The 12052-nt window shown below is 38.5% G+C and overlaps 1 protein-coding gene across 20 annotated transcripts in view; it reads right to left on the bottom strand.

The window, feature by feature from the left end:
* Positions 1–308: 308 nt before the first annotated feature.
* adgrb2 (adhesion G protein-coupled receptor B2) overlaps positions 309–12052 on the bottom strand; it is a 346370-nt gene continuing 334626 nt past the window's right edge. For 12 of the 20 annotated variants that reach the window (XM_056249712.1, XM_056249710.1, XM_056249713.1 and 9 more), the window contains 2 exons: positions 2691–2744; positions 309–533 (listed from right to left, as the gene is read on the bottom strand). In XM_056249712.1, coding sequence (XP_056105687.1) covers positions 357–533; positions 2691–2744 — 231 coding nt within the window. In that variant the 3' untranslated portion in view covers positions 309–356. Of the gene's footprint in view, positions 534–2690; positions 2745–6766; positions 6819–12052 lie in introns of those variants that run through there. The other 8 variants (XM_056249714.1, XM_056249715.1, XM_056249725.1 and 5 more) reach the window with 5 other exon arrangements.

The following is a 12052-nucleotide window of genomic DNA, read 5'->3' as shown; positions in this document are numbered from 1 at the left end:
TAAACAGTGTGCGAATCATCAGTACTGATTTTTTTTTTCTTCGTTCCTCTATAAAAAGAAGGGTGCAGAAATATTATTTTTTAAATTCCCAAATCATCAAACAGGTGAAAGAGAATCCTTTCTGGAGTAAAATCAAGACAGGAAACAGTTTGTTAAAAATGTTTTACCATACTCTCCAGGCCCCACTCTTTCATTTAATGTCTCTGTGTGAAAATATAGAATAGAGCACTCTTCATCTCTGGTCTGTCCTCACAAGTACCGAATCCTTTAGAACACGTCTTGCTGAAGATCGCTGACAGCGTGAGTACATAAGAGGGTTTAGTTGTCTCTCAGTTTGTTGTAGGTGTGTGTTCTCTTCACACTTCAGTCTGGAAGTCTCCTTCGGATGTGTCAGGTGTGTTGGCCGGGGATGTGTCCCATGGTTTACTGCGTAACTCCAGTCTGTCCTTATGTTCGTTGGAGCCACACATCTGCTCAGGGATCATGGTCTTAAAGCCGTCCCAAGATCGCTGGTCATCTGTGGTGGACTTGTCCTGAATATGCACATACAAAAGGAAAGAGAAAAATTCAAATTAAAACCTGAGCATGAAAGTTGCTCACCTTCTTTAACCTCAAACACTCTCTTAGGAACCCAACTCCAGGAACCCATTGTGTAAAATATACATGGTTGTAATTCGATTCTATTTTTAAAAATGCATTTTATTATTACAGTGGTGGTGGCTAACCCAAAGTTATACAGTATACACACTAAAAGCTTGGGGATGGTAAGATTTTTTTAAAATTCATATTGATGCATTAATTGATCAAAAGTGACAGTAAAGGCATTTATAATGTTACAAAGGATTTTTATTTCAAATAAATGCTGTTCTTTTGAGCTTTCTATTTATCGATAATTATCTTCTCAGACAGAAACAGAGTGTCGGCCTAGATCCGGCCCACATCTGGTACACGTGGATTCCACACGTTCCAGATGTGGGCCGACACTAAGCAGCACAACTGTTTCCAACATTGGTAATAACAATAAATGTTTCTTGAGCAGCAAATCAGCATATTATAATGATTTCAGGATCATGTGACACTGAAGACTACGTATTGATGCTGAAAATTCAGCTTTGCATCACAGGAATAATTTTTATTTTAAAATATATTAAAATAGAAAAATTGTTGTTTTAATTTGAAATAATATTTCACAACATTACAGTTTTTACTGTATTTTGATCAAATATAATATAATGGATATAAAATATGAACATAAATCAAATGTATATTTATATATAATGAGTTTAAAAAAAAATCTATATAGCCTACATATATACATTGGCCACCACTGTAACAACAACACACGTATAATAATTGACAGGAAGCAGATCCCATGTACGGTGCTATAACAATATCACTCATAACTATGATATTCTGGAAGAAACTATCACTACCATGGTAATTTTTAGACCTGCCAGGAGCATCGCAAGGCTGAAAAACAACATTTTATCTGGTCTGGGCCGTAACTAATGGAAATGTGTTCAGGCATTTGTAATTCGCATTTAATGCGCCTGAATGCACGTTACAACAGAAGCATATAAGACTAAATGCCGTTATAGTCTTGCTACATTACAACTCGTCTATACAACATATGGAGCGACTTGCTCATCGGCATTAGTGGTGGCCTGTGCTGCGTTTCATACCCGGCTATTCCAGGTGTTCATTACTTCAGATGGCCAGAACACATATACTCTCCATCCCATTGAGACTTCTGATGTATCCTACAGCTATATGGCCTCTTAATGCTAGATAAATTGCATTACAGTAGGGGCAGATTAATCTAATCACATTCAAAGAGTTTGGAAATATGAGGTTAGGATTGTAAGAATAATAATAATAAAAAAAGAGAGACAGCCAGAGCCAGGCCATTCGAAGGGAAATCTGTTGAGACCTGACAAATTCATCTCGCCATTTCCCCTCCTCTTGAATCCATTCCCAACTTCCCCCGAAAATGAGATGTATGAACCTGCATATCTCGAAAGGTTTGAGGCGATCAATTACAGGGTTGCTGTCGGCTCCCCCTCAGCTCAAACGCCCGCTGATTGCGCGTATGACGGATTGGGAAGATTGGAAAACACCACGTAAATGACTCGTCTGTGGTATGACTGAGAATAAGTTTCTCTGCCTCCCTCTTGTTCGTGAGTATTTGTGAAGGGGGGAGGCTTAAAAACTCAGCAAGGAAATGGAAATATGAGCACTCACACACACATACACTAAACACACATGCACATAATAACAATATTTCCAAGCAAGTAAACAGAATGTCTTCTCTTTTGGCTCTCATTCGCAACCTCTGGTTGAGTTTGTTGGCTCGTGTAAGCAAGTTTCCATCCACAAGGGGGCGATAGCAGCCTGATTATAATTCACCCAATGTAACAGGCTGACAGTAGGCAACATGGATACAAAAAGCATAATCTGGCAGCCAATTTGCATGCTAAACGCTGAATGAGGAACATTTTGTCGAGCAGAAGTGTTGTTAATGTTGAAGAGGAGCCCGACTTTATTCCTAAGAGAATGCTAACGCGATTGTGCTGCTCTAGCGTATTTCCTTTCCCCTCCATCTCTCTTCCTCTCGATCGCTCTACTCGCAACAACCTTCCTTCACTTCCTCTCGCTTTCTCCATCTCTCCTCATCAGGATTTTCTACTTACACTCGAAGAATTCTTTTCACCTCCGGCAGACGAAATGCTCCATCGCTTTTCCCTCTGTTGCAATAAAAATGAGGATGGGAGGAAAGAAATATAAAGGAAGAGAGACAGCGAGGGAGAGAAAGACAGGCAGAGAGCACAGAGTGAGAGAGAAAGAGAGAGAAAAGGAGGGAGGATCACAGTCACAAAACATGTCTGAGGGGAAGCGATGTTTGTTTGAATTTTTGTTATCTTGATGGAGGAGTCTGTCTATAGACTCAGTCTTGGAGGCTTGCGCGCTCCATCCCCCATATTTCTTTTGCACAAAGACAGAGACGACTTAAACGTCTACAGCACTATGCTCAGCATATGACAAGAGAGGTGACTGCCAACTTCATGTCTGAATGGAAACACTGCAGTAGAGGAAGAGGAAGCTTAGCACTAGACGCTAAAGGGAAGGAGATTCTGTGAAGTTTTGAAGGCAAAAAGGACATGGAGATTCAAATCCTGCTGCTTACCTTCTAAAGCCGGGCTCAGACTACAGGAGTTTTTAAATCTTAACCAATTGTGAAATCTGGTTGCATCACGCACATAAGGAGAATCTTAATAATAATAATAATAATAATAATAATAATATTCTTAAATGGGTCCTATTATGCCCTTTCAAAAAGTCTTGATTTTGTTTATGGGGTCTACTAGAATATGTTTTCAGGCTTGATTGTTAAAAAAATCATTATTTTACATTATTACAGCATCTTTCTCCCCAGTCTGGCTCAAACACACCAATTTAGATGAAGCCCCTCCTTCCGAAATACGAAATGTGCTGTGATTGGTTAGCTGGTCCAGTGTGTTGTGAATGGCAGCGTTTAGCGCCCGCTCATCCATAACTGCGAGTTCTTCTGTAGTGTAAATATAAATAAAAATGGAAATAAAAAAGTCAAACCAATTCGAGTCTGAATCCAGACCCTGACAGTGTTAACGAAAAAGAGGATCATGCAGAATGAATTTCTTGCACGGAGTTTGCAAGCACGGATTTCACAGGACGTTTCAGAGTGGTATGTTATTTAGAAATGTTCTTATACATTATAGATACAATGTTATCCTCCATTTAATCATGATATTTGTCGGAAAACTAAGGTAATAAAAACCGTAATCCATCAACCATAGTTAATTTTCCTAAGGAGCAGTGAACCGTCTTACAAAAGCAACAGAAAACAAGCTGTTCTCCATAAAATGTGCAGCGCACAGATAAACGATGGGGTTATAATGTTCAGGAACAGTGTTTAAAATCAATTTCAACCACTCTAAATTCGTAAGCCTTAGGAAGGTCAAACAAATGAGTTTTGGAAACGGGATGAAAAAATATCTCGTTGACATAGCGACAACACTGTCTTTTCTAACGCAGCTCAACCAGGCCTCTTCACCTTTTTTGCATTTTCCGTGGGCGGATATTATTTAAATGAGGGACATTGTGACTTCATAAGATATGGAAAAATCATGTTGTAGTCCAAACAAGACGTTCGTTGTAGTTCTTGAAAAGGTAAAATATCTCCCTTTGGAGTGTACTTTGAGCTTCGTAACCTTACAGATCTTTTTTTATGCTCAAACAGCAACATCACAGACTAGTTGAAAAAGTGAAAAAGCATAATAGGACCAGATTTAGCACCTCACGTGATCTCATGGGGAAGCGGATGTAAACAAAATGGATACTGTGTCGTGGCAACTTGCTGTAGACATTATATGAGGAGACATTATAAAGGCAGTCGTGTTGTTGCCTCATTTCAACCAGTCGTTCCTTCATCTCCGCTGGTTGTTGTTTTGCGGTTGCCATTTCAAAAGTTCGGTCTCCTTGTAAACTTGTCTCTCATTGGCTATTGTGGAAGTTTAAAATCCTAAATATCCAGCCCGCTCTCATCCTTTGGCGTCATACATGTGACGCTTTGTACATTTTGTCGAAATCTTACGCACATGGCATCCTTTAGCATCAATATGAGACGCAGAACCCAAGGTGTCATACAGGTGACGCTCGTCTAAATCCGACACACATGGCATCGTTTAGCGCGAATATGAGACGCAGATCCCAAGGCGTCATAACCGTACCCTACCCCAGACCAAAACCTACCCATAACAGTGCGTGTTATATTGACGCTAAAGGATGCCATGTGCGTAAGATTTCGACGAAATGTCATATGGCGCCACCTATATGACGCCAAAGGATGAGAATGCGTTGAAATATCAAACATTTTTGATATTGTTGAGGAGGCCTTGATGTGTCCGTGAGCAGATCGGAAGGTTTAAGATCTGATCTGTAAACGCCTAACGTTATCAGATCATCTGGGCAGAACATTTGAACCAACCAATGATGTGGTAAATTGGGCATAAATCGGCCCGAAACTCCTGTAGTCTGAGCCCGGCTTAAGGCAGCATATGCTCACTGAAATAGAACCTTATTTGTGACATTTGGAACGCTCAATATAGTATGTAGAAAAACTCTATATGCCGCAACTAATGACATAATAAAAGAATAAAATTGTTAAAAAAAATTTTTTTGTTAAAATAGTTAACAACTTATTGTTTTTTGGTCTTCCTTTGTACTTGCGTTCTTGATTGGAATTGAATGTCGACACAAATGACCCTCAATACATCTAAAATAAAAACATTGTAGATTTTATAGAGCTAATCAATATAAATATTGATTTAATAATTATTAAAAAAAAATATTCTGCCATAATTATTAATAACCGCCATTTTACAGAAATAGCGTTTACAGAATGTTTAAAATATTGGTAATTCTAGCTTTGCGCTCATAGTTTTGATTAGAATACATCACATCCGGTCGCCCGGTCGCATACGGTCTAGCTTCAGAAGTTCAGATATTTCAACGCATCCGAAGCTCAAATCAGATCCGAAATTTCCACATACGCATATGATCGGAACTGTACGCAGCTCCCGTACAACTCTCGATTGGAAATTAATGATTTCCGGTCCGACGGCTGTCGTTTGTCGTGTGCAGTGGAAAGGTGGCTTTAGTAGGCAGATCGCTACACTACATTTACATTACAAATTGTTTACCAAGTCCTTACAGAGAACATTACGGATTTATGTAATTTAAAAATGGATTTCACTCTCTAACTCTCTTTCTGTCTCCTGAAAGTGGTCATGGCGTCGAATGACATCAGCAAAAACACATATAGTATGTGGCTGCATCCGAAATCGCATATATCCCCGAATTTACAATACTCATAAAACAGTAGGCAAAAAGTACCCGGATCACATACTTCTTCCGGGGGGATTCTGAAGTGTGCATACGATGGACACTTTACTGTACCACGAGGCCACGGGAGAGTATTTATGAATGGCGGTGACGCTGGTAGGTCACGTGATAAAGGCAACATGGCGGATGTAGTTATATCCATATTACATTCATACTACACACATTCATACCATATAGAACATACTCTTTTAGAGGTCACAAAGTAATTACTTATTCAAAATAAGTATGCGATTTCGGATGCAGCCAGTGTATCTGAACTACCCTAGAGTGCTGATGAGGCATATGAAAATGAAAATAGCCTACTATTATTCGAATCACTCCTTTGATTTTCCTCATCCTTTCCTGCATGACATTCAGTCATAATTCCATCTAGCATTTTTCATTCTTTTTTACCCACAAAAGTTAGTTTATACCCAAGACAGATTCGCCATTTATGTTTCTACAGAGTTTACAACTGTATCTCTCCTCGACACAAACACACCCTTTTGGATTCAAGGACTAGTAATAGGTGAGTGCAGAAAGCAAAGAGAGGCACATCAACACAGCAGTGACCACAACCTACAGTATGTGTCCAGCACACAAATGAGAAAGCACAGGTCAGAGAAGAAGTCGGCTGGTGCACACTGAAGCAAAGGAAAGATGTGAAAGGAGCAGTGTCTACAGCAGCAGGGCAGCGGGGGGAAGCAAGTTTAGTCGCTGTGGGAGTTCTGTACTGGTCTAGAAGTTTCTATGGAGACTATAGGTTGGAAAGGACAAAAAGAAACACTCTCTATGAGTGCTGTGGCTCAGACACAATGCTCTCTGGATGAGATTTTTTTTTTGTTACCTTTTCTCTGTTTGTCGCCCTTGGGTCTGCTGACTGCCTGGCTACAGTCAAACTATGACAGAAAACATGTAGTTTCAAACCAAGGAAAGACAAAGACAGGCAGCAGTGCATTATGACCAAAAAACAAACAAACAATCAAACAAACAAACAAACAAAACAATGCAGCAACAATAAACAAAATCATAAGCATAAGGTCAAAATCCAGAAAAAAAGCATATAACAATCACACTAAAAAATGCTGGGTTGTTTCAACGCATGTTTGGGTCAAATATGGACAAACCCAACCATTGGTTAAATTTTTTTAGTTAAATTGAAATGAAACTTTTCCCCCGCCAGCGGTTTTTGGTAAATTTAACAAAAAAATCATGGCCCACAGAATATTTTGTTGTATGAATATCTAAACATGCAATTTATCAAAAGAAAGAACCCTCTGTTAAAAAAAAAAAAAAAAAAGTTTAACTTTTTAAAGAATCTCTTTGAATCTCTTTTAACTTTTTAAGTTAAAAAAAAAAAAACATTCTGAGCAAAAAGCTGAGAAAATCGTGTTTTTGTCAAAGACTATGTCTGGATGGGATTCAGAATGATGATCAAAACATAGATGGATTGAGTCCATCAACACTCCCAAAGCTTGCACAGTCCTAACCACTTCCTGGGTCGACATTTCACTCGGTAACATTAGGCTGTTTTGATTTATATACTGTTTATTGTTGATTTTTTTTCATATGCATCTGCTTACATGAGATCACCAAGGGGGTAATCCATCGACCGGAAGTTGAAGCCGGCCGGGTGCCGCCATGTTGTAGCAGAACTTCACTTGCGTTAGCATTTCCATTGACTCCCATTCATTTTGGCGTCACTTTGACAGCGAATAACTTTACATCTGAGGCGTTTAAAGACTCCATTTGTCCATTATTTATTTCTAAAGAAACACGACAATGTATAAAGGGCTCCATTACCTTCTATGTTACATTATGGCCCCGTAGAAACAGATTTAGTAAAAATAGGCTAACGATTGCGTCATAACCACTCGACTCTCTGTCGCGCTGTACAGAAATTACCGTACAGACAGGAGGAGAAGCTCGCAGGCAATCGGGGGGACGTCCCGTCAAGGGAGAAGCCCATAGATAATGAGTCCATAAAAGCAACGGAATACTTACTCCTGCTCACTCACGCCAAAGAACTCTTTGTTCAAGTTCCCCGTCTCTGCAAGATTAACGTTGGCAATTTTCACGCACAGCTACTAGAAGATTAACGTCTGTCAGACAGGTTGCTCACGTCATCAAGCTTAGTTTGAGTCGGTTTGAGTCTGCGCGTCAGGAACGGAAGTGCTCAAAAATCGCTAAAAATGGGCTTCAACTGTCTCAACTGAGTTCCAATGAGATGACTCTGTCCACTTCTTATACTGTCTATGGAGATCACTCGTTTCTGCTTCTTCTTTGCCTGTGTTTTGATCTGGAGATACTGTACTAGTTCAGGTGATGCGTAATAGCGCCCCCTGCCTTATAACAGTGATAACACAGAAAGCCGTAAAATCTCGTCAATGGCAGGGAAGCTTTTTCTCATAAAAGACAAGATAACTCATCAGTGGCAGGGAAAGAGTTAATCCATATTTGACCCAAACATGGGTTGAAAAAACTCAGCATTTGTTTTAAGTGTGAATGGATTGAGTAAAACAACATGGGTGTGCAACACAGAAGAGGAGTGAGTATAGCACGACAAGGCCTCTGTCAGAGATGAGTGTCTGGGGTAATGGTGCGTTCAAGTCATGTCAGAAAGATCGTATTTACGATTTGAACGCACACGAACGCCACCACAAAGTCATAAATACAAGTGGGAAACTCTGGGTTGAAGCGACCCACCCCCCCTCCCCCAATCTCTGAACTTGATTTTAAACAGGGAACCCCCTTGGAACGCGTTTGGGATAGTTTTTGCCATCATTCGGTAGGTTTTGAATAGCAATTGGGCTGGTTGTGTAACGCAAACCTGGCAACTCTGATCATAGCATGTATAACATAATATATAATAATAGCAAATACAACATAATATATTAATCACAATATATGTAATATGCTTAATGAATTAATTAATCACATAAAAAAGTTAAACACACGCACAATCTTCGTTCTTAATTTTCTAGAAGTACAGTTAAAAAACCTTTAGTTTTTTTGTGTAGTTAAATAAGAGAAGCTACACCGGCATTTTGCTCTGACAAAAGTGACTGGATGTCGTAAACATAACTTCCCAACTCGTAAATACGAACTTCACAGGATGACTTGAAAGCACAAAAAAATTCCCTAAACGTTTTTCTGCCAAATTGGCATGTAGTAAGTCGTCAAAAGATGATCAAATGACACTGACACTCAAAACTTTACAAAATGAACAATAGTGTCATGCAATTTGCGTTAACCAACATTTTAGGGGGGCTTGCTTGCATTGAATTTTAATTAATTAATGCATAATTGTATAACTGATTTGCATAATTCCTTAAATTAACTGGTGCTAAAACACCACAGACAGCATGCACGTATAACAACGCAATCTTAGTGAATTCTCCCCTCTGCATTTCTATATTACAGGAGGAGATATCAGTGAGCTTTGGGGTCTCAAACCAGAATAAATGGCCAGAATGTAGGCATTATGTACAGATTAGACCATTTGTTTCAGTGAAATGTGTTTATCTTGACTCCAATATAGTATTAAATATGATCGGATAACCACAATAAATGTTGATGTATACGGTCACTTTCACTGCATACATGACCTCTGTGTTCCCTCCATTATAAAGTCATACATTATGCATAAAGGATAATGCGCTAAAAGCCTTATCTGGTCTCTCTGCCTTGACAACTACTGCTGAGTTATACGGCATTATGTCAGCTTGGCTAATAGTCTGTAATCTATTCTACTCTGTTCAATGTTAAAAGAACCACAAAAGGGCAAAATAGACACAAAACTGTCACTAAAATTAATATTATCCCTTCTATGTCATGATCCAGATATGAGCCGAGCTACAATACAGCAAGAACAGAGCCCATGCAACATGGCCAAATCTGCAGACATGACATATCTCACTAATTACGTCTTAATTGGCACAGACTGCAAATTAGCATTTTGATGTGTGTGTGTGTAAGAGTCCCATCCCAGCATTAAGCCCCTTCATTAAGCTGTTTGATGGTGCATCTGCTTCAAGTTTGGTCAACACAATACTCTGTAAAGAAAATATCATTTTGGAGCTAATTTTGCGTGGACAAAAGGCAAATACAAGACTGCAAAAAAAATCAGTTATTTAATTAATGCCATAGAGGTCTCTAGATGAAGCTCGGTGAATGTCGGGGAAAGCATCTGCTACTCGCCTTCACTAGCAAATTGTTTCAAACAACTTCACAGTTGGGCTCTGATACCAATAATTCAACTCAACTGCAGGGAAACCGTTTCATCGAGGCATAAGCAAACACGCTAAGATTAGGTAAACACTCAGATGCACTAATATATAAACCCCCTTTATAAATAATGCGCTTATAATCACACACACACACACACACACACACACACACACACACACACACACACACACACTGTGCTGAGTACTGATAAACGGTAAGAGCATTACCTTTACAGCAAGATAATTACAGTATTTGATTCATGAGACCACCTTGCACTGTTACTATACATTATCAGTGCTATATGGTTTTGAAAGTTTTAATGAGCCATTTGTACTAGAAAGCAGTTTGATTAATACTAGTTGATAGGGGTCACAAAATGTAATCATGGTTTGGATTAAACTTTCAAATTGTAGATGAAGGCCTTTAACACCTATGGACAGTAATTTGAGTAGGTGACTCAACTAGGATACATATTTTAGCTAGCAATGTTGTCCAGATTACAAATTATTTAGCCATAATGTATTTTGCCATGAATGATTTGCAACATTATCAACAAGTACTGTGGCTAGGGTGTTCTGGGTTGTTGCAAAATGTTTTTTTTTTCACCCAAAAAGTATTCAGGTCAAATACATACATATATATATATATATATATATATATATATATATATATATATAATAGTGTATATATAATAGTTTATAATGGCAATGATTTACAAATACATTCATTAATTTGAGTTAAATCATAGACATGAATTAAGTATTTAGTTCCTACGACTTAGAGGGGAAACAAATTATTAAATTGTGCGTATGATTTACTTAAAATGAGAGAACAAATTAGTAAGTTTACAACAAAAAGCTATGGTTAAAAAAAAATGTGGAAATAACTAAATGTAAAGATCTGAAAACAAAACTTTTTCAAAAAAATATTTCAATTTTAAATTACAGGGTGGCTCATATATTTGTACATTTTATTTTTTCAATTTTAATTATTTACTGTGAACGTTCATGGATTTTTTGAGTATTATGTAGGAATAAACTGTAAAATATATGGCAATTCATACTTTTTACTTCCAAAAACCATACATCAATCCTCCTTCCAAGGAAGTTTGAGATTTTTTCATCCGTTGCATTATAAGAAAAATGCCTAGAAATGCATCATTTGAAGCATCAGTCGTATCCACAACAAATGCGGGTTACGTGCATAAGTTTAATAGTTTTAGGGGTTTGTTCAAATCTTTTATTATTACTAACCCCACACATATAAGTATGATGTTTACACTTTCATACAACTGTGGGAGTAAGAGGAGAAGTTTTCAGTTAATGCATATTTCAAGAGCCAGACCGTTGCCTTCCTCTGCTCTCAAGTTCCCCGCTGTGTTCATTTGTAGGATCCCCATTAGCATGAATAGATTGAACACAGGGTACCAGTCCTTCATCCATTTGGGACCATATGGGGTGCCTCCGCTACAGCTATCAGCCCAGCCAGCATCTTCACTTAGAGGTTAACAGCCTTTCAAACTGCATCAAGCTCCATTCACACTAACATGTGCAATTTAACGGACTGCAAGTGACTAAGGCCCTTGACTACTGTCCCCATAGAAAAAAGAAAAAAGAAAAAAAAAGAGAATGAGATGAAGCGAACCCGTGGTACGAACAAGAGATTGAAGTCAGAGTATGTAGGAGGGAAATAGAGAGAAAGACGATTAGATGGAATGGACAGTGCCGTTTTGGATGTGTTAGAGACCCACTAAGCTCACTGTCCTCACCAGCTGTTAGAATGATCTAATAGGATAAAAATCAAGTCTATAATAAGACAGGAGGGGAAAAATGGCTTAGATTTTTCCCGAATGTGCACTCATCTCTTTACCGGCCCACACACATAACATGTTTCTGACCAAACA

The sequence above is a fragment of the Rhinichthys klamathensis genome, unplaced genomic scaffold, assembly GCF_029890125.1.
Source record: "Rhinichthys klamathensis goyatoka isolate OS25496 unplaced genomic scaffold, OSU_Roscu_1.1 h1tg000060l_1, whole genome shotgun sequence".
Taxonomy (NCBI): Eukaryota; Metazoa; Chordata; class Actinopteri; order Cypriniformes; family Leuciscidae; genus Rhinichthys; species Rhinichthys klamathensis.
The sequence above is the reverse complement of the archived record's forward strand: the minus strand, read 5'-3'. Positions and strand labels throughout refer to the sequence as shown.